This window comes from Pan paniscus, chromosome 5, assembly GCF_029289425.2.
Source record: "Pan paniscus chromosome 5, NHGRI_mPanPan1-v2.0_pri, whole genome shotgun sequence".
Lineage (NCBI taxonomy): Eukaryota > Metazoa > Chordata > Mammalia > Primates > Hominidae > Pan > Pan paniscus.
Genome location: NC_073254.2, coordinates 131,673,735 through 131,692,570, shown reverse-complemented (window position 1 = coordinate 131,692,570; position 18,836 = coordinate 131,673,735). Strand labels below are relative to the sequence as shown.

Sequence of the window (18,836 nt, the reverse complement as noted above, 5' to 3'; positions counted from 1 at the left end):
GATGTTACACAGAGTTTGTGACCACTCATTTCATATCTCAACAGAATTCAGAGAAACAGGATTGAGCTGTATATCAGAAATTATTTAAAACATCAACACATTTATTCATTACAGGAATAATTCAGCCTAAGGCTAACTGGTCTTATATATGTTCCTGGGAGTTAAATGACTAAGGCACAAAGATCCTCTTACGTGGAAGTTCTAGGACATGGGTACCAGTGACAACACCAGGTTGTCAAGTTTTCACCATGACAAGTTGAGGTTTCGGCAATGAGTTTACCTTGGGAGTTTGGTAAAATTTGCAAATAGTACCTGGAAAACATTCAGTGGAAAAGATGCTTCCAAGTACACACACCACACACACACACACACACACACATATTATGGCCTTTGTGTATTGGCTTATCCTAAAGAATCCTAAACTGTTAAGCTAATTCAGTAAGAAATGACAGAGTGGTCACTTCTTTTTTTGAATTCACATAAACATGGAACAAGTACAGTAAGTGTTACAGTGAAGCTCAAGATATCAGTGACATAGATGATCATTACCTGCATAGTTTGCTCTGTTTCCTCTAAATAAAATGCAAGGAGGAGAAAACTGTTTTCATATCTAAATCCTGCTCCCAAGCAGAAGAATTTCAAAGTGTGAATCAGCTAGTTACATAACAATACCAAGTTAACTGCATTGCAGTTCTCCTGATGTTTTCTCCGTTGTTCTGTAAGTCCATACTACTTAGAAGACCACTTTGATTCTGACTTTTTGCCTGTCAGAACTTTACTTTCAAGGAAAAGGCAACGTTTACACCCAGGAGATCCTTCCTTCAAGGTGTCTGAAGTCTCCTAACTTACAGAGCTCACTGCAGCAGCCCTGCGGCAGGGACACCTGTGGGATTGTATAGGTTATGTACTACACAACCTTAGGGATGCTGTTTTCATAGACTGGGATTTTACACTGTGCAACCTGCATGGCTAGTTGTAAAGACACCTGCCAAAAATCCCCAGTTAACTCCACCACATTTAGAGCTGCATTTTAGGGCCAATAGCTTTGTACCCTCAGGAGGTGGGAAGCCAAGATAAGGGGAAACAGAAGTAATGAGATGTGTCCAAGAGGAAGCAGGGATTAGCTCTTTTCAGTAGAAACCTCAGTTAATCATTAATACCTTATTGCTGCTTTGATTTAACCTTTTGTCTTCCTTGAAAAGGAAAATGAGTTATCTATAAAGAAGCTTCTTTTGTTGAAAGCAGCTGCTGTTTTAAGACAGAGAAGAAGCAGGAGAAGTTGGACAAAGACATTATGTTTTATTCCTCCAAATACATTATAAATACATTGTTTGGTATAAATATATTGCTTGCCTTAGAAAGAAAATTAATACAAAACAAATTTAAGTAAGTTCCGACTAGTAGTAAGTCAGACCACATATCTACAAATGACTTCCTTTCAAAGATTCCTTACATTAATGCAGCCTTTGTTTTAACATTTTTTGAAGGTTTATATATTATAATCCTTATTGTAGATTATAAAATGAGAAAATAATAAAGCTGACTAATGCAACTGGCTGATATTGCCGTTGGTTTTTTTAATCTGAAATTATGAAATCCCTTGGAAAATCTAACATGACAGTATCCAAATTTTAAATAGCCACTTTCAGCAACACACACACCTTCACCAATGTTGAGTGATTCGAAGAAGGGGAAAAACAACTCCTTTGGTTGTCATTTTATTTACAGGATTTGTCTGCACAGCAGAGAAAAATGTTCCATTTACTTCAGAGATGGTCAGAGATTTCCAAGCCATTTGGCTCAAGAGATGGTTTAAATAGGAATGAATGTAGTATACCTTTAATTCTCTGAAGTAAGAGAACTCCAGCTGAGGTTTGGTCCAGAGCAAAGTCTGCTCTCAACATTGAAGAAAATCTATCACATTAATCCCAGTGGCTCAGAGTCCAAACCTGCGTGAACAGAATGCTAAAGGATAGGAAGTGTGAGAAGAATGCTTTGAAAGAAACTTTAAAAACAAAACGACCGACTATTCAGAGAATACCAGGTCTTATGTGGAATCATCTAGCACATAAGGAAAGATATAAATAATTATGCCTGAGAAACATAACTAATTAAAAATAACTCCATGCATAAAAGGAAAACTATAGAATAACTTTTCTGCTCCAGTGTTAATGTGAGATGCCTCATAATGAAATAGTAGGATTTTTTTTTCATTTCATTTCACACAGACACATGAGAGATGGAGAGGAAAATTATATTGCCTGAAAATGCCAGGGTAGATTTACTAAAGATGTTATCATATGCTGTATTTAAGACAAAAATCTAATTGCCGTAATTTATCATACCTCTGGCTATTAAAACTGTGCCAATTTAAATATTTTAATCATTCGCCACTTTTGTACATAGTGACTTTTTATAGAAGATTCTATGAAACGTTCTGATTTTGTCAGCCTTTGTATGATTTTCAGGAGCTCCTTAAGCAGAATGAACATGCTTTAAGCATGTAATTGTATTTCCATAAGTAATAAAAATTCCTTGTGTTTTTCTTTTAGTTTGTTCAGTAAAATACCTGGAACTGCTTTATAATTGCTGAGCCGAATGTTTGAGAGCACAAGCTGCTGAATCCCTTTTATTTTATTTTATTTATTTATTTTTATTTTATTTTATTTTATTTTTTTCTGAGACGGACTCTTGCTCTGTCACCTAGGCTGGAGTATAATGGCACGATCTCGGCTCACTGCAACCTCTGCCTCCTGGGTTCAAGTGATTCTCCCGCCTCAGCCTCCCAAGTAGCTGGGACTGCAGGCTCGTGCCACCATGCCTGGCTAATTTTTGTATTTTTAGTAGAGACGAGGTTTCACCATGTTGGCCAGGCTGGTCTTGAACTCCTGACCTCAAATGACCGCCCGCCTCTGCCTCGTAAGGTGCTGGGATTACAGGTGTGAGCCACCACACCCGGCCTGAATCCCTTTTAATTCCCTGCACACACATCAAGCTTATAGAAAGCAAGGTGGACCACACCCTTCCTTTTGGTTTAGAGACAGGATTCTTTCAATGATCAAATAAATTTTTGAAAAAAAGGACTCCACTGACTTTGACATGAATTTGTACCTTGGTCTTGAAAAGTCAGAGACTCATAAGACAGTCATGGAGGCAGAACTGCTCTTTAAAAAACAAACATTAAATAGTACTCTTGCTGGGTGGTAGAAGAAAAAGTGATAAGAAAGTGATCTTACAGTATGGAAGAAAAAACTATCCCAGGAGTAAAGATGGCCGCTACAGGGAGAAAGAATGGAGGAAAAACAGCAAATGTGGAGAGAGAAGGAGCTGGAGGCAGATTCCTTTCCCTGCTGTGGGTGTGGGAGGCCTTTGGGAAATCTAACCCATTTCAGCAGAACACATGGGCAGTATCCAGTTGTCCCCACCCTAGGAGCAGCTCAGTGGTTTAATCAGGTTTTGTGTACCCAGTGAGACCACACTATCTTATATACCCGAGGACTCATGAGAGCAGCATTATGACTAAATCCTATGTATGTTTATTAAAACATAGCATTATTTCAAAGTTAAATATATATATAATTTTCCTAAATCACAAGAAACCAGGGCTTCTTCCCCCCTTTATTGAGGTACTAAGGTGCTTTGAGCTGGATTACTTACGGTCACACAGCCAAGACCAGACCCTACATCTTCCCAATCCCAGCCCATTCCTGCTTCACCTCGTTTCTGTCTTCCCCTCTAAACCTGCTCTCAGGAAAGTAGCTTGCCAAGTGCCTTTCCCTCCCACACCCCATGCCCATTGCAGTGCCCTCTGCCTGATGAATAACCAGGTGTTCATTCTGCAGGTGCAAAGTTCCCCATCAAGTGGACGGCCCCCGAGGCAGCCCTGTACGGGAGGTTCACAATCAAGTCTGACGTGTGGTCTTTTGGAATCTTACTCACAGAGCTGGTCACCAAAGGAAGAGTGCCATACCCAGGTAAGAGCAGGGCCTCACAGACATGGGCCTGAGATTGGAGGCTTTTTTGACACCATTTGGGAAAACTTCATCCACTTTGCTTTCTAAGCCCCATCCTCAGCTTTCTGCTGAGCTTGAGTTTGAAGAACACGGCCAGGTATTCAGCCAGAGAAAAGCAGAACTGGGAGCCACCAGGTATGTAGACAAGCAGCCACCATGAACTGTGTGCCAGGATTAATGTAAGTAGCAGCTGGTCTAAATGCTTCAGTCCCCCTCCAGTTCATAGAATCTCTCCTTTCTCAGTAGGAGTATGTGTCTGTGGTTCCCAGAGCAGAAATGTCACTGGCAGTGCCTCTGCCCAAATGGAGTTTGCAGACATGTCTGGGAAAGAGAAGGAGAAAAGCCCCACTGCTTTTTGATTACACTGTAGCACTGACCCATGGAGTGAGCCTGGCAGGAAGGTGCCAGGACCTGTTCTCTCCGCAGGACCCAGCTCCAGATGGCCAAAGAGAGCAGAGGCACATGCGAAATGCAATTTAGAGCCCACTCACTGCCTGTTGCTGAACAGTCAAAACATGCTATACCAAAGCAAGTATAATGTAAAGAAGTTGGAAATTCTTAGACTCTGGAATGTTTCTGGATTATCAGATTTATGCTCTCCAAAGAAACCACGAGTTTGGCTTATCCATGCTTAAATTGATTAACGTCGACAGATGGTGACATAAAGGACACCCATGCCATTTCACCTCCATGCTTTAGTGGTTATAGCACAGGGACGATCTGCTTTTTTGAAATGTTAAGGACATATTTTTCAGTTACTGCTGAGTGAAGAAAGAACATAGCTCCCCCTCATTCCCTGCCTAAGAAAGGAGCTTAAAGAAAAAAAAAAAAAAAAACCAAACAGTGATAGAAACGATAGTGAAGATTAATGAGGAATTTAGGTCTCTTGCAAATCCTGGGTTTGTAATCATATCTTTGCAGTCAGAGGAGCCAGCGAAGGCCGATTAATTTGTAATCCCTTTGTTCCTTTTTTATGATTGTTTCTGGTCATCTTCAGAGAACACAGAGAGGGGCACATCAAGATAATCTCGTTCTGGGTTGGTGTAGCCTTGAGACTCCTAGGAGAGCCAGGTTGACATGGAGGCAAAATTGACAAATTCCCAGTCTCTGAAGTGCCGGCACTGGGCGTTTAGAGATGCTGGTGTAAGTCAGTTTTATTGATGCTGCAGTGACTGCTGCTCCCGGCATGCACACACGGGCAGACACTCCGGGAATCGCCAACCAGCACAGAAGAAAGGGCCGCCCTGGGGGATGGAGCACAGCGTGGGTGTTTCTGAATTGCTTCTCAAGGGGGGAAATGTGCGGGTCTCGGGAGGGCGAAGATGTGAAGGCATCTCTTCTTTATTTATTGTCTGAATTTTGAACTGATTTCTTCCTGATCCCCCCCAGGTTTATAGTCACCCTGTGTGTTAAATGCAACTGGGGAGAAAAGGTTAACGTTGTTTTGCGTTTCTGTGAAGCCTTCCCTTCCAGTAATACAAAGCAGCTTTTTGTTTCTCAGGGTCTCACACAGAAACCAAGACAAAGGGGTGGAGGTGGGGGCCTTGGAGAAGGAAGGCAGGTGCGCGTTTCTGAGGGAGTCTTTTGTCAGGTTTGGTTTCAGCATAAAGAAAATGCCCTCATTTTACCACTTAGACCAGGATTCATTCATTCAGCGTAGCTTCAGTCACTGTGAACTGTGCCAGGCATTTTCCTCTATCGGGGAGATAGTGCAAATAAGACCCTCATACTCTCAACAAGCCTTGATTAGTACCTGCCTCAGGCTAGGCATTGTTAGCACAGTGGGCAAGTAAATAAATGTAGTCCCTATGTTCGTGGATATTACAGTCAGATAGATAAAATATGCATCAAATCCAGGAAGAAACCAGCCTTCTTTATTCCTTGTTTATTATTAGAGGGAGCCATCCTGAAGGGATGGATTACTTGGCTTTACCTACTATGGAGCCTAGATCTTCATTCTGATAATGGGGTCAGGGACACCTGATCCAGGTATCCACACACAGCAGGTCCTGAGAGGGACTCTTCATGCTGAGTCCTGTGAGGATGGCAGAGGAGTTTGAAGTGAGAACTAACTCCAGCGGCTCCTGCAGAGAGAGCTGTGAGCAAGTGCTGGTCTGCAGTGGGCTGTGATAACTGCCTCTAGCTCTGGAGGAGTGCTGGAGAGAGGGGGCTGTGTAGGGAAGGCAAGTAAGCCAGACCTTGGAAGCCAAGTAGGTTTCCTCAAGCCCAGAAGGCGGGAAGAGCATCCCAAGGTCTGGCACGTGGGAAGGCACGTAGGCCTGGGAGGACAGTTCCAGGGACCACAGGATGAATCTGAGAAGATGCCATGTGCAGGGGCACACCTGGAGATGTGACTGGAAGGGTGGCTGAGAGCCTGTGTTGGGGCCTTGCTGGTTGGCAGTGGCAACCAGGGAACCGTGTCCTCATTGGGGGTGTCGTGAGCTGGTCCTCATTCAAAGAAAGCCACAAAAAATTGTTCCCAGGCCTGTTCCTAGCCATGGGTTCTTTCTGGGTTTTGCTTTTTAACATAGCTATAATCCTATTTAATTGGGTTTGTGAATCCAACAGAAAACTCTTCTTGAGGGAGAAGCTTTTACAGAGGGATTCCAATTATAGGATTATTACCCTAACGAAGGATAATAATTCCTAAGGAACAAGAGGTTTCACGAAGCTTCCTTCAGATGTCACTGTGAAGGCAAAGAAGGACCTTCCTCTCTGCATTCTTGCTATTTGTTGGTGTGGCAAGTCAGTCAGTGTGCGCTGAGGGGTCCTTCTCAGCTTCCCATGTTGCGTCTTTGTGCCTGTTGCTGGTACCTCAGGACAGACTCCCAGTCCCGGTCCGTCATGATTTCCATTCTGCATTTTGATGTAGTCATGTCTCATGTCTCAGTTGGCTAGAGTATATTTTGAAGTAATTCTTTTTTGGAGAACAGTAGATGGTGGTACATTTTTCTGAGTCTTCCATACCTGAGAATAGCCTGCTGTTTCCTTGACACATAAGAAAGCTCCTTTGCCTGGTAGGTGAAGATGGAGGTGCGGGAGGAGGGGGTGACATATAAATTGGTTTTATAAAAGCTTTCCAGGCATCTTTGCCCAGCGTGAAAGAAGGTCCAGAAGTGACAATCCCAGAAGGAACTTAGAGTGGAGTATGTGAGGTGTGACCAAATAAAGGGCAAAGGGAGGCAGAGATGTTAGAACATTGGCAAGTTGTGTGAGAGGAGTGGACAAAAAGGAAGGGAAGACGACAATCTCAAACTGAATGAGAACCTGGAAGCCGAAGGAAAAAAATACTGAAATACGATGCTGAGATTAACAGGGGGGGTGGTAGAGAAAAGTTACATCACCTTACCAGATGAGGAAGGTTGCTTTCGAGATGTGTAACAAGTATGGATGCAGTTCCAAAGAAGAGCTCCATCAGTTCCCCGCTAGCAGCCTGAGCTGAATGCATTCTCTGCATTGCAGTCTAGCTTGCTTTTCTGCAAGCAAGGGTTCAGAAGCTTTCTTTACCTCAAGATTAGAACTGATTTCATACTGATGGACTGTTGTATGTGAGAAATAAAAACACTTAAGTAAAAGCAGTTTTCTGGGGTTGATGCATAAAATCAGAGTTATGCATTTTTACCTGTCATTTCACCTTAATACCTTTCTCAAATCCTTCTTTTCCCCTCTGCTTCCAATTTCTCCCCGCCTCCCCACCACCCACCCACCCACCACTCTATCATTGTTGCCAACAGAGTTAGTATCCTAGAAAACACAGACCTGGTTATCTCACCCTGCTAGTTAAAAATGTCCACGGCTTCCCTTTGCCTTTCAGATAAATCCTAGAAAACGTAATTCTACATAGTTCTTCATAACTCTTTTTCTGCAGTCATTCCACAAATATTTATTGTGCACCTACTATATGCCAGGTACTGTTGCAAGCACCAAGAATACAGCAGTGAAGCAACAGACAAATGCTGCTGCCCTCATAGACTTCCATTCTTCTTTGAGGAGACAAACAATAAACAAAGATAAATAAGCGAAATATATTGAATGTTTGCTGCTGGTAACAGCTAGGGAGAAAAATAAAACAGGGAAGGGGAGAGAGGGGAGAGTGGCAAAGGAGCACCTCACTGGTGAGTAAAAGACCTAATGGAAGCAAGAATCCAGCCAGGTGGGTATCTGGGAGCACAGCCTTCCATCAGGGGAAGGGAGAGTGCAGAGACCCTCCAGAATCAAAGGAGGCCAGCATGGCTGGAGCAGAGGGAGCAGGAGGTCCCAGAGGCCCCAGGGGCAAATCAGATAAGGCCTTTCTAGCTCATGGTTGGAACTTTTGCTTTTACTCTTAGTGAGATGGGAAGTGAGGGGATTTGAGCGGGAGAGTGACATGATTTCTCTCTTGCTGTCTTCCGTCCTTCACACGTTACCAAGACACATCAAGAGATGTCTCTTGAACATGCAAGTCTCTCTTTGTGGCTCCCCTGTCTGCCTCAGAACCCTTCAGAGCCCAACTGAACATCATCTGCTTTGGAAAGCCTTCCCCATGTCCAGACCAAATGGGGTGCTCCTTCTGCTTGCCTCCATGACACCTAGCATATTTCTGTTGGGCCCCCTGTTTGTGTGTCTGTATTTCTCAGCAGCTTCAGAGAAGGGAGTCCCTTTGATGGATTCCCAAGGTCCAGCACAGGGTCCACCCCATAGTAGACTGTCGGTAAGTATAAGCAAATAAATGAGTGAATGAAACAGAAAAAAAAGAACTCACCTATGAGGTTTTTGAAACAAGGTTTTTAAATTTAGCCCATAGCCTGCAAAGCCTTTTAACTGCATTCCATTATCTTCACACATGGATATATATTTTCCTAGCCACGAGGTAGCCTCTGTCCTCAAAGTTCTTCTGGAATCTTGACCCTGTGATCATTTCAAACATCATGTTCCAACACTATTCTAGGCAGAGTGTCCTGGCCATTCTGTGCCCTGGCTCTTAACTGAACACCTGTTTTGTAGATTTGGCAGGACCTGGTAGAACAGGATCACTTTCTTTTTTTTTTTTTTTTTTTGAGATGGATGGAATCTTGCTCTGTCACCCAGACGGGAATGCAGTGGCATGATCTCGGTTCACTGCAACCTCTGCCTCCTGGGTTCAAGCGATTCTCCTGCCTCAGCCTCCCAAGAAGCTGGGATTACAGGCACCCGCCACCACGCCCGGCTAATTTTTGCATTTTTAGTAGAGCCAGGGTTTCGCCGTGTTGGCCAGGCTGGTCTCAAACTCCTGACCTCAGGTGATCCACTCTCCTTGGCCTCCCAAAGTGCTGGGATTACAGGTGTGAGCCACCGCACCCGGCCAGGAACACTTTCTTAAGCAAACCACACTTATTCATTCATTGGAAGCACTTTCAAATCATTCAACAGGTGACTTTCTTGAATACATCTAGTCGCTTGATAATGACCTGAAGAAATAAGGGAAATTAATGAAACTGGTGGCTTTTTCCTTAAAGGATTCCAAGTGCCACTCTGGTCCTCCCTCTGCCTTAGAGCCCTGAACCGTAGATACGTTTTCCTTTGTGTTCAACATAACAACAGGAGCAGGGTTTTCATGGGAGAAGAAAGGGTTAGGACTCTCCAACCAGGAGGAGACTGGAAAGCCGAATGAAAGCTCTCATCTTAGCCGAGGGTGCGTGTCTCTCCCTGGCTCATCCACAGTCCCTGGGGTTTTTCCTGCAGCCCATGATGTCCCCTCAGAGAGGGAACCCTGCCTGGAATGCCCAGAGGTCATGCTGTCACCTCCTCTTACAAGATTTCTCTTGGCCAGCATGTCTAGTGAGAGGAGGAGGGAGACCAGGGGAGAATGCGTGTGAAGAGGGTGGCCAAAGAGGGACTTTCGGCCCCCAGTCCTGTGTTCCAGCCCCACGTGCTCCTTGTTCTCAGGGGTGCAGTTCCAGGGCCTTCCTCATGGGCACCCTGCCTCTCTTTTTCACTCCTTTTTTTTTTTTTTTTCCCCTGGGACAGAGGAGTTCTCTATGATACTATATTATCAACTTCAAATACAGAAATACCTGTGTATTCAGTTACATGAGTAGCTGTCTTTCTGTGTTTATTAATACAATGGGCTGAATAAAAACAGCTGTCCTGAGGTTATCTGGCAAGATGGGGAAAGAGAAACAAAACAAGTCATTATTGTACCTTCTCAAGATAAGTTCTTTATTCTCATCCACACACTTCCATCAGCATCTCTCTGCCCAGAATTTTCACAGTGATCCTATACTAAAACCTAACTCAGTGTCACGGTTATTAACCAGTACGATAGCAAGGACACATGAGAATCTGTTAATACAAGCACATGGATGGTGCAGGCTCATGCTGAGCAAGCACCATTAACACCCCTCCTCCTTCCCAGCGCCAGCACAGCACTGTTCAATAGACGTGTAAACACCGGGCCTTTTATGCACAGAAGCAAGGGGAGCCTCAGACCCAAGGCCTTATGCACAACGTTATGTGATTCCCTTTGAACAGAAGGCTCAGTTAGCAAAAGGAATTTGGGTATCTGATAATCTAAACATCATTCCCATTGTTAAAGTGCTTAATTATTCACATGGCACAAAAACCCAGGTTTTGCAACCCATAGTCAAATCCAGATGCAAACATGGACAGGTAACAGTTAAAATCCCTGATTGTACAGATATGGCCCATCTGAGATCCATATTGGGAAGCTGCACAAATGGAAAGCTATAAAACACAAACACTCTTCTTTCATAAAAGACATTTTTTCAAATAGCTGAAAGCACAATGAATGTTGAGGTATTTTGTTAACAAATGGAGAAGCCAAGTTCAAGGGAAGTCAAGTCACTTGCTAAAAGATGCAAAGTTAGAAGTCAAGAAGTGACATCTATTTCGGTGCTCTGCCAATGAAAGTGATTTTTATTCCTTCCCTATAGAATCTAAAAGAAGACCAGGTATAGTGGCTCACAGCTGTAATTCTAGTGCTTTGGGAGGCTGAAGCAGGGAGGATCGCTTGAGGCCAGAAGTTCAAGATCAGCCTGGGCAACATAGCAAGATGCTATCTCTACAAAAAAATAAAAATAAAAATAAAAATCAGCCAGGCATGGTGGTGCATACCTATAGTCCTAGCTGCTTGGGAGACTGAAGTGTGAGGAGGATCGCTTGAGCCCAGGAGTTCAAGGCTGCAGTGAGCCATGATCATGCCACTGCACTCCAGGCTGGGTGACAGAGCAAGACCTTGTCCCTTAAAAAAATTTTTTTTCAAAGAATCTAAAAGGAAAAAGGGAAGACTACTGAGTTCATGTACAGCTCAAAGAAGTGGAATAGGGAAGTTTAAAAGAAAAGGGAAAAGAAAACACACACACAAGAATAGACACTGTTGGCAACCCTACAGAGTCAGAGTTTGAAAGTGAGAGTTGGAAACTTGACCTCTGAGTTTGCTGGAGGAAGCCAGCAACATGATTTAGAAAGGATAATATAATCATAATGGCAGGAAGTTAGCACAGTCGTCTTGGCTGGAGAATCTCAGTTGCAGTGTTTGGGGCAGACTGACTGGAAATGATGCTATGTCAGGGACCATGTTTGAAAGCCTAAAATCTGAGTTGACAGGAGGTGTTCCATGGAGGCTCTGGGAAAGAGGGACTCAAAGGCAGACCCCCACACAGCGGACTAGTAAGGTCTCGCTCTGTCACCCAGGCTGGAGTGCAGTGGCACCATTTCAGCTCACTGCAGCCTCAACCTCCTGGGCTCAAGCAATCTTTCCACATCAGCCTCCTGAACAGCTGGGACCACAGGTACATGCCACCATGCCCAGCTAATTTTTGTACTTTTTGTACAGACAGGGTTTTAACATGTTGCCCACGCTGGTCTCGAACTCCTGAGCTCAAGCGGTCTGCCTGCCTCAGCTTCCCGAAGTGCTGGAGGTGTTTTATGGATTGAGTACTGTTCAGTTGTACCCTATGAAAGTGACCCACCACAATGGCCTGTTTTCCTGAGCAATTCTAGAGAGACAGCAGGAGGGGCTGGTGGCTCCCGTGAGGCTAGAAGGGCAGAACAGCAGAGGAGGAGAGGGTTGGAACAAAATTGGACAGTGGCCTCTGTGCTTGCTGGCTCCCCAATCCCAAGCCGCCTCTCTGTGGGAACCAGGGGACATTCATACTGCTCGAACGTGGCTCTTCCCACAGTCAGACACCACTGGCCAGCCGGGATCTCCCCTCCTGTTGAAAAATGCTCTCCCTTGCAGCTCCCACTAGGAAACCTGGAAGGCCAAACTGTTTATGACATTGTTTCCCTAAAATGTGCTCAGACACCATGTTTTATAAAGTTTCTGTCTCTTCTTTCTGTTAAGAAAGGAGAAAAAGGATCCCAGCTACTCAGGAGGCTGAGGCATGAGAATTGCTTGAACCAGGGAGGTGGAGGTTGCAGTGAGCCGAGATCGTGCCACTGCACTCCAGCCTGGGCAACAGAGCGAGACTCTGTCTCAAAAAAAAAAAAAAAAAAAAAAAGGAGAAAAAGGAAAAACATTCCCAGCACTCTTGTCCACCTCCTCAGTTGGAAGTGCAATAAAAAGATTCTTCTGGCTGGGCATGGTGGCTCACACCTGTAATCCCAGCACTTTGGGAGGCTGAGGTGGGCAGATCACTTGAAGCCAAGAATTCAAGACCAGCCTGGCCAACATAGTGAAACCCTGTCTCTACTAAAAATATAAAAAATTAGCCAGGTGTAGTGGCATGCACCTGTAGTCCCAGCTACTCAGGAGGCTGAGGCAGGAGAATTGCTTGAACCTGGGAGGTGGAGGCTGCAGTGAGCCGAGATCACACCACTGCACTCCACCCCGGATGACAGAGCCACGCTTTGTCTCAAAAAAATAAATAAATAAATAAAAAATAAAAGGATTCTTCTCTCTAGTGTCCCCATGTCTCTCAAGACACTCTTCCCAACTGCCCTGGTGCCCAAACTCGTGTTTATTCCCTTCCTATTCACTATCCTTCACCTCTCAGGTATTAGGTAAAGCCAATGTCTTGGGGAAAAGTGGCTAAAAAGAGGAAATGACAGTTTTCTTTCTAACAAAAATATGAAAACATCTAAGAAGAAAAAAATGAAGTAGACCTATCTTTTTGGTAGTGTGCAGAGTAAAAGCCATTTTTTAAAAATTCTTTAAAAAAACCATGATTTTCAAAATTCATATAGCTGAGAATACTATATTTTAAATACAGGTTGAGTATCCCTAATCCAAAAATATGAAATCCAAAATGCACCAAAATCTGGAGCTTCTTGAGCACTGACATAACAGGCAAAGGGAATGCTCAACTTACTGGTTGAGCAGCCCTACAATGCAAATATTTCAAAATCCTAAAAAATCTGAAATTTAAAACACTCCTGATCATAAGCATTTCAGAGAAGGGATACTTACCCTGAATTAACACAATCCATTCAATTTAGCTATTGTTTATAAAATAAAAACTAGCCCAAGCCTTGCTGAGTGGGCCTATCTTGATTGCCACAGTTATTGTTGCAGAGGTACATTGTGAAGTTGCCAGGTCTGCAGGTCAGCCCATTGGAGGTCCTGGTTTATGGATGGTTGGAAAAGAGCTAGTCCCATTCCAATTGTCATTGTCAGCCAAGTGCATTGTCGAAATATCCCACTTTCCTGGCAAAGCCCTCATTGGTATGTTTCCACTTGGCCCAGTGCGTGGAATTGTTTTCATATACTCCCCTTGCTTTGAGAGGTCTGGGCAGAAGAAAGCATGAGAAGAAGAGGAGTGGGGAAGAGCGGAGGGGTGCAGACAGGAAAAGGGGGAGAGCGAGAAGGAGCCTGACCATGTGGGTCTGCCAGGACCCTGCATGGGCCAGCTTATGCCCTGTCCCCTGGCTCCGAATGCCCAGGAAACAGACTGCCTCGGGAGACGCTACATGTTGAGGTTCACATCACCAAGTGTGCTGTGTCCGAGGCTTGGACCAAGCACTGGAAAAATGACCCAGTGGCCAATTAAACTTTCCATTGGCAGACATTGGATGAAAACTTTTTTTTTTAAGTGAAATCTTTCCATTTGAGTAGTTTGTTTTTTAATGAAATGAAACATGTACTGACATGCGCTCTGTGGAGCAATAGGAGAGTGATTAATTAAACTCTGTGCTGCCATTTTGGAGGGAGGCACTCAGAGCCAGAGTCAAGCATTAGGAGGCGTTTCAGGGGCTGTAACCACACCCAGAAGGATCTGTCAGGCCCTTCTGCCTGTTTCCCCTCAGTTCCTGTGGACTCCTGGCAGGGACAGAGACAAGGGAGATTTCTGCTGGTCCAAGCTCTGTCATTGCTGAAATATGAAACCAAGGACAGTACTAAAAGATGCGGCAAGGCAAATGCTTTGGAGAGTGCCAGTTCTGCTACGTGATTACACACTCTTCCTAATCTTTCTGGGCAATATGTATGAAGAAATAAAAACAGTAAATAGCCTCGTAATCAGTTCAGGTTTTGTGGCCAAATGAGGTCAGTTCAGATCAGTTCTGTAGTCAAGTGAGTTACAAAAACTTGATGGTGTTCAGAGCTCGTTGGATTGTGGAATTGTGGAGAAGGAAATGCTGGCCTCTGTCCGCGTTTATCTAGAGCCGGAGGAGGCTGCCTTTCATTCCCGAGCATGCTCCAGTTCCTCCCTTGCTTCCAGCTCCCCGCCCCCATCCCCCATTTTCAGCCATTGGAGGAGGATGTAGGCTAATTAGCCACAGCGCTGCCTCTCCCTCCTCCCATGCAACTGAGGAAGTCGCTGGTAAAGGCATGCATGGCACAGAGGCAGGGACCCTGACTCCTTCACCAAACCTCTCTCCCTAAAATAAGGGGTCGCCCTGACACGTGAGTGAGGTTATTTTACAATAATTGCATTGAAGGCCTACTTCAGTACAGCAGAAACAATATATGAATTTTTATTACCTCAAGAAATGATAATGGCAGAGAATAAGAAAGCATCCTGAAAAGGTCTGGAGAGACATGTGACTGACAGGCTGTGGTTGACAGCCAGGAGGAGCCAGGATACACTCAGCTCCACAAGTAACAACACAACCAAGAGGACTGGCAACAGACCCCGAAGTCCGAGTGTTCCCTGCCCAGGGGGACAGGCTGTGCTCTGGCCCAGCGCCTCTGGCTGTGCTGACAAGTTTCTAGCTAACGGGTCGCCACCTCCCCCAGAAGTAAAGGAAGCTCCATGCATATGGTGTGTGCTCCTGCTGGCTGTAGCCCTGGGAAATAGGGGAAGAAATCTTGGTTTCTATATGGCTTGACATCGGGTTCTTGCCCCTGCAAATTAACCGGGTCAGATATTGGGGAGGATTCCAGATGACAGCCTCACCGGCCAGGAAGCAACCAAAGCACAGCACAGCTTGATGGGGAGCTGGCAGAAGGTGATACAATGAAAAAGGGAAGCAAAACTAGAGAATAGTGGCTGGCAGTAGTTGGGAAGAGGTCAGGACACTGGCCACCCCCTAAGCATGGTAGTTCCTGTAGTGTTAAGGCAGCCAGTGTGCAGGAGGCCGCACTCTCTAAGGAGTTAGCGATCTGTCTTATGTTAGTGCTATGCAGCCCAGTGTTTCAACAGCTTCCCAAGAGTCAGAAAAACCTCAAATGATGGATGGCCTGGCTGAAGTCATCAGTAGAGATAGGCCCCGGACATGGTCTATCTCCCCATCAAAGTCACCAAACCTCAGGGCACTGTGGGGTCGCAGGGCCAGACAGTGCCCAGCCACGCTGGCATGATGGCAGATCTCCAACAGTGGGGAACTAAGAGTTTGCCCAGGCATGAAGAAAACGAATTTATGAAGTTCATAAATGGAGTTTATAAATGCTATAAACAAGGGGCAGCATGCTTTCATTCTGTGTGGATTTTTTTGTCTGCTTTATTCATATATTGTTGTCAGTTTAATTGAAGTATAATCTACACACAATAAAATTCAACAATTTTAAGGATGCAGTTTATTGAGTTTTGACAAACATAAACAGTCACACCACCCCATACATAATATAGAACAGGGGTTGGCAGGTCTGGCTCCCAACCTGTGTTTGTTTTGTACGTTTTTAAAGGGTTGTTAAAAAGAAGAAGACAGGGATCATATGTGACCCGCAAAGCCAAAAATATTTACTGTCTGGCCTTTTACAGGAAAAGTTTGTTGACCCGTTGACCCTGACAGAACATTCCCATCCCACTTGGAGTTCCCTCTGGCCCCTTGGCAGGGATTCCTCCCCTCCCCCAGGCAGCCACTGATCTGCTTTCTATAGATGTAGTTGCGCCTTTTCTAGAATTTCGCATGAATGAAATCATACTGTATGTTGCCTGTTGTGTCTGGCTTCCTTCACTTATCATGTTTTGAGAGTCATTCTGAATTTTTCATGTCTCAGTTCTGCACTCCTTCTTTACTTCTGAGTAGCATGGCAGGGTTTGACTCCTGGGGGGATGGGAGTACTCCGCATGTTTTAGCCACATGCAGACGCAAAGAAGAAGAAAGGGGATCTGCAAGTGCGGCGGTCAGGGCCTGGATCCCCGGGGTGCCCACTCTCACTGCGCTTGTCTTTGCAGGCATGAACAACCGGGAGGTGCTGGAGCAGGTGGAGCGAGGCTACAGGATGCCCTGCCCGCAGGACTGCCCCATCTCTCTGCATGAGCTCATGATCCACTGCTGGAAAAAGGACCCTGAAGAACGCCCCACTTTTGAGTACTTGCAGAGCTTCCTGGAAGACTACTTTACCGCGACAGAGCCCCAGTACCAACCTGGTGAAAACCTGTAAGGCCCGGGTCTGCGGAGAGAGGCCTTGCCCCAGAGGCTGCCCCACCCCTCCCCATTAGCTTTCAATTCCGTAGCCAGCTGCTCCCCAGCAGCGGAACCGCCCAGGATCAGATTGCATGTGACTCTGAAGCTGACGAACTTCCATGGCCCTCATTAATGACACTTGTCCCCAAATCCGAACCTCCTCTGTGAAGCATTCGAGACAGAACCTTGTTATTTCTCAGACTTTGGAAAATGCATTGTATCGATGTTATGTAAAAGGCCAAACCTCTGTTCAGTGTAAATAGTTACTCCAGTGCCAACAATCCTAGTGCTTTCCTTTTTTAAAAATGCAAATCCTATGTGATTTTAACTCTGTCTTCACCTGATTCAACTAAAAAAAAAAAGTATTATTTTCCAAAAGTGGCCTCTTTGTCTAAAACAATAAAATTTTTTTTCATGTTTTAACAAAAACCAATCAGGACAGGTGTTTGTTTTTGTTTTCTTTTTTATAAATATGAATATATATAATATATATGTCCCTGTACATATACAATGTGGGTGCTAATGTGGAGACTGTGGCCGGCCTGAGCCACCAAGCTGCGGGACCCAGAGGGAGGATTTTACTGCAAGTCAGCATCAAAGCACCGGTGTTATTCTGAAAACACCAGTGGCCTCATTTTTGGCTTTTGCAAAGCATGAATTTTTTCATTTGGATTGCACTTTCCTGGTTCATGACTGTACTTGTAGGTGGTTGTTACTTTGACTCTTTTCAGGAACCACCCCCCAAGCTGAATTTACAAGTTCTGTTAGCACTATTTGCTTCAACTTACTGCGATTTGTTCTCAAAACTTAAAAATAAGCAAGCAAATGGCTGATACTACCAAGAGAACTGGAAGATGGATACCACACAAACTTCTTGTATAAAAATATGAATGCTGAAATGTTTCAGACACTTTTAATTTAATAAACCTGTAACCACATTTAAATGATCTAAAACCCATAGCACTGTAGTCATGGCAACCTGCTAAACTTTCTCATGCAACTAAAATTTCTGGGGGAAATGAGGGTGGGGGTTGTACATTTCCCATTGTAAAATAAGTGTTTTAAATGTCCTGTACTGCTAACGAATGACTTTCTATATGTCCAGGAGTTCTCCAGTGGAATAACTATGCACTACTTTACATTTCATGGGGATGCACAAAAACAAAAAAGTATTACATTTTTAGTTGCTGTTTGTACCAACCTTAAATTACATATGTTTAACAACAACAAATCAAAAATCCTATTTCTATTGAGTTTTTAATACTGACTAGCAACTCTGAAGTCTTAATTCCTTTTTTGTTATGATTTATTTGTGAGTTTACATTTTTAAATTGTTTAACTTTCTTAATTTAGTAATTAAAAAGAGAGCATTTTACATTTGAATTTTTTTTTGTTTATTTGTTTAAATCATGGAAGGTACTCGTAGTTCTGTGGCACATCTGTCCCACACCAGATGGTATGGAATCACCTGGTGAATTTAGCCTTTGTGCGATGACTTGCAAATGACAGAAACATTCAGAACATCTGGAGAGTTCTTTTCCCTCTAGAAAGGGTAGGCTCTTGACCAGCTATTTCAGAGGATCATTAAAGCAAAAGTAGGCATACCTTACCATCTGAATTTATCAGACATTTTTTCTAACTGGAATTTACTGTGTCCTGCTTGTAGGAGAAATAGACAATCACAAGAGGAATCTTTCTTGTCCTGGAGTCAGTATATTTATTTCCAAATGTCCCCCTACTTCTGTAATGAAGGAGCTAACGGAGCGACAACCTGGTGTGGTAGGAAGGGCAGTGGGTGGACGCAGGCTACCTGTCCATGCCTGGCTCTGTGATCATTCAGCTTCAGGACCCTGAGCCACCTCCTGGCATCTGTCATTTTCAGGGCCTGTCTGTAGAACTGAAGGGGTTACATGAGATTCACTCCTTAGATCTCTACAGCTCTAAGATCCTGTAATTCTAAGATCACTGATGCCATGCAGGGTCATACAAAGAGGATGGTTTTCTTTGTTGAAATAACCTTTACATTTAGGGAGGGCTTCCAACATTAAAAAAAAA

The 18,836-nt window shown here is 44.2% G+C and overlaps 1 protein-coding gene across 7 annotated transcripts in view; it reads left to right on the top strand.

Annotated features, from left to right (window-relative positions):
* FYN (FYN proto-oncogene, Src family tyrosine kinase) overlaps positions 1-17,214 on the top strand; it is a 214,336-nt gene extending 197,122 nt beyond the window's left edge. For all 7 annotated transcript variants that reach the window (XM_034962716.3, XM_034962720.4, XM_057302577.2 and 4 more), the window contains 2 exons: positions 3,843-3,974; positions 16,550-17,214. In XM_034962716.3, the coding sequence (XP_034818607.1) occupies positions 3,843-3,974; positions 16,550-16,758 (341 nt within the window). In that variant the 3' untranslated portion in view covers positions 16,759-17,214. The remainder of the gene's footprint in view (positions 1-3,842; positions 3,975-16,549) is intronic.
* The last annotated feature ends 1,622 nt before the right edge of the window (positions 17,215-18,836 follow it).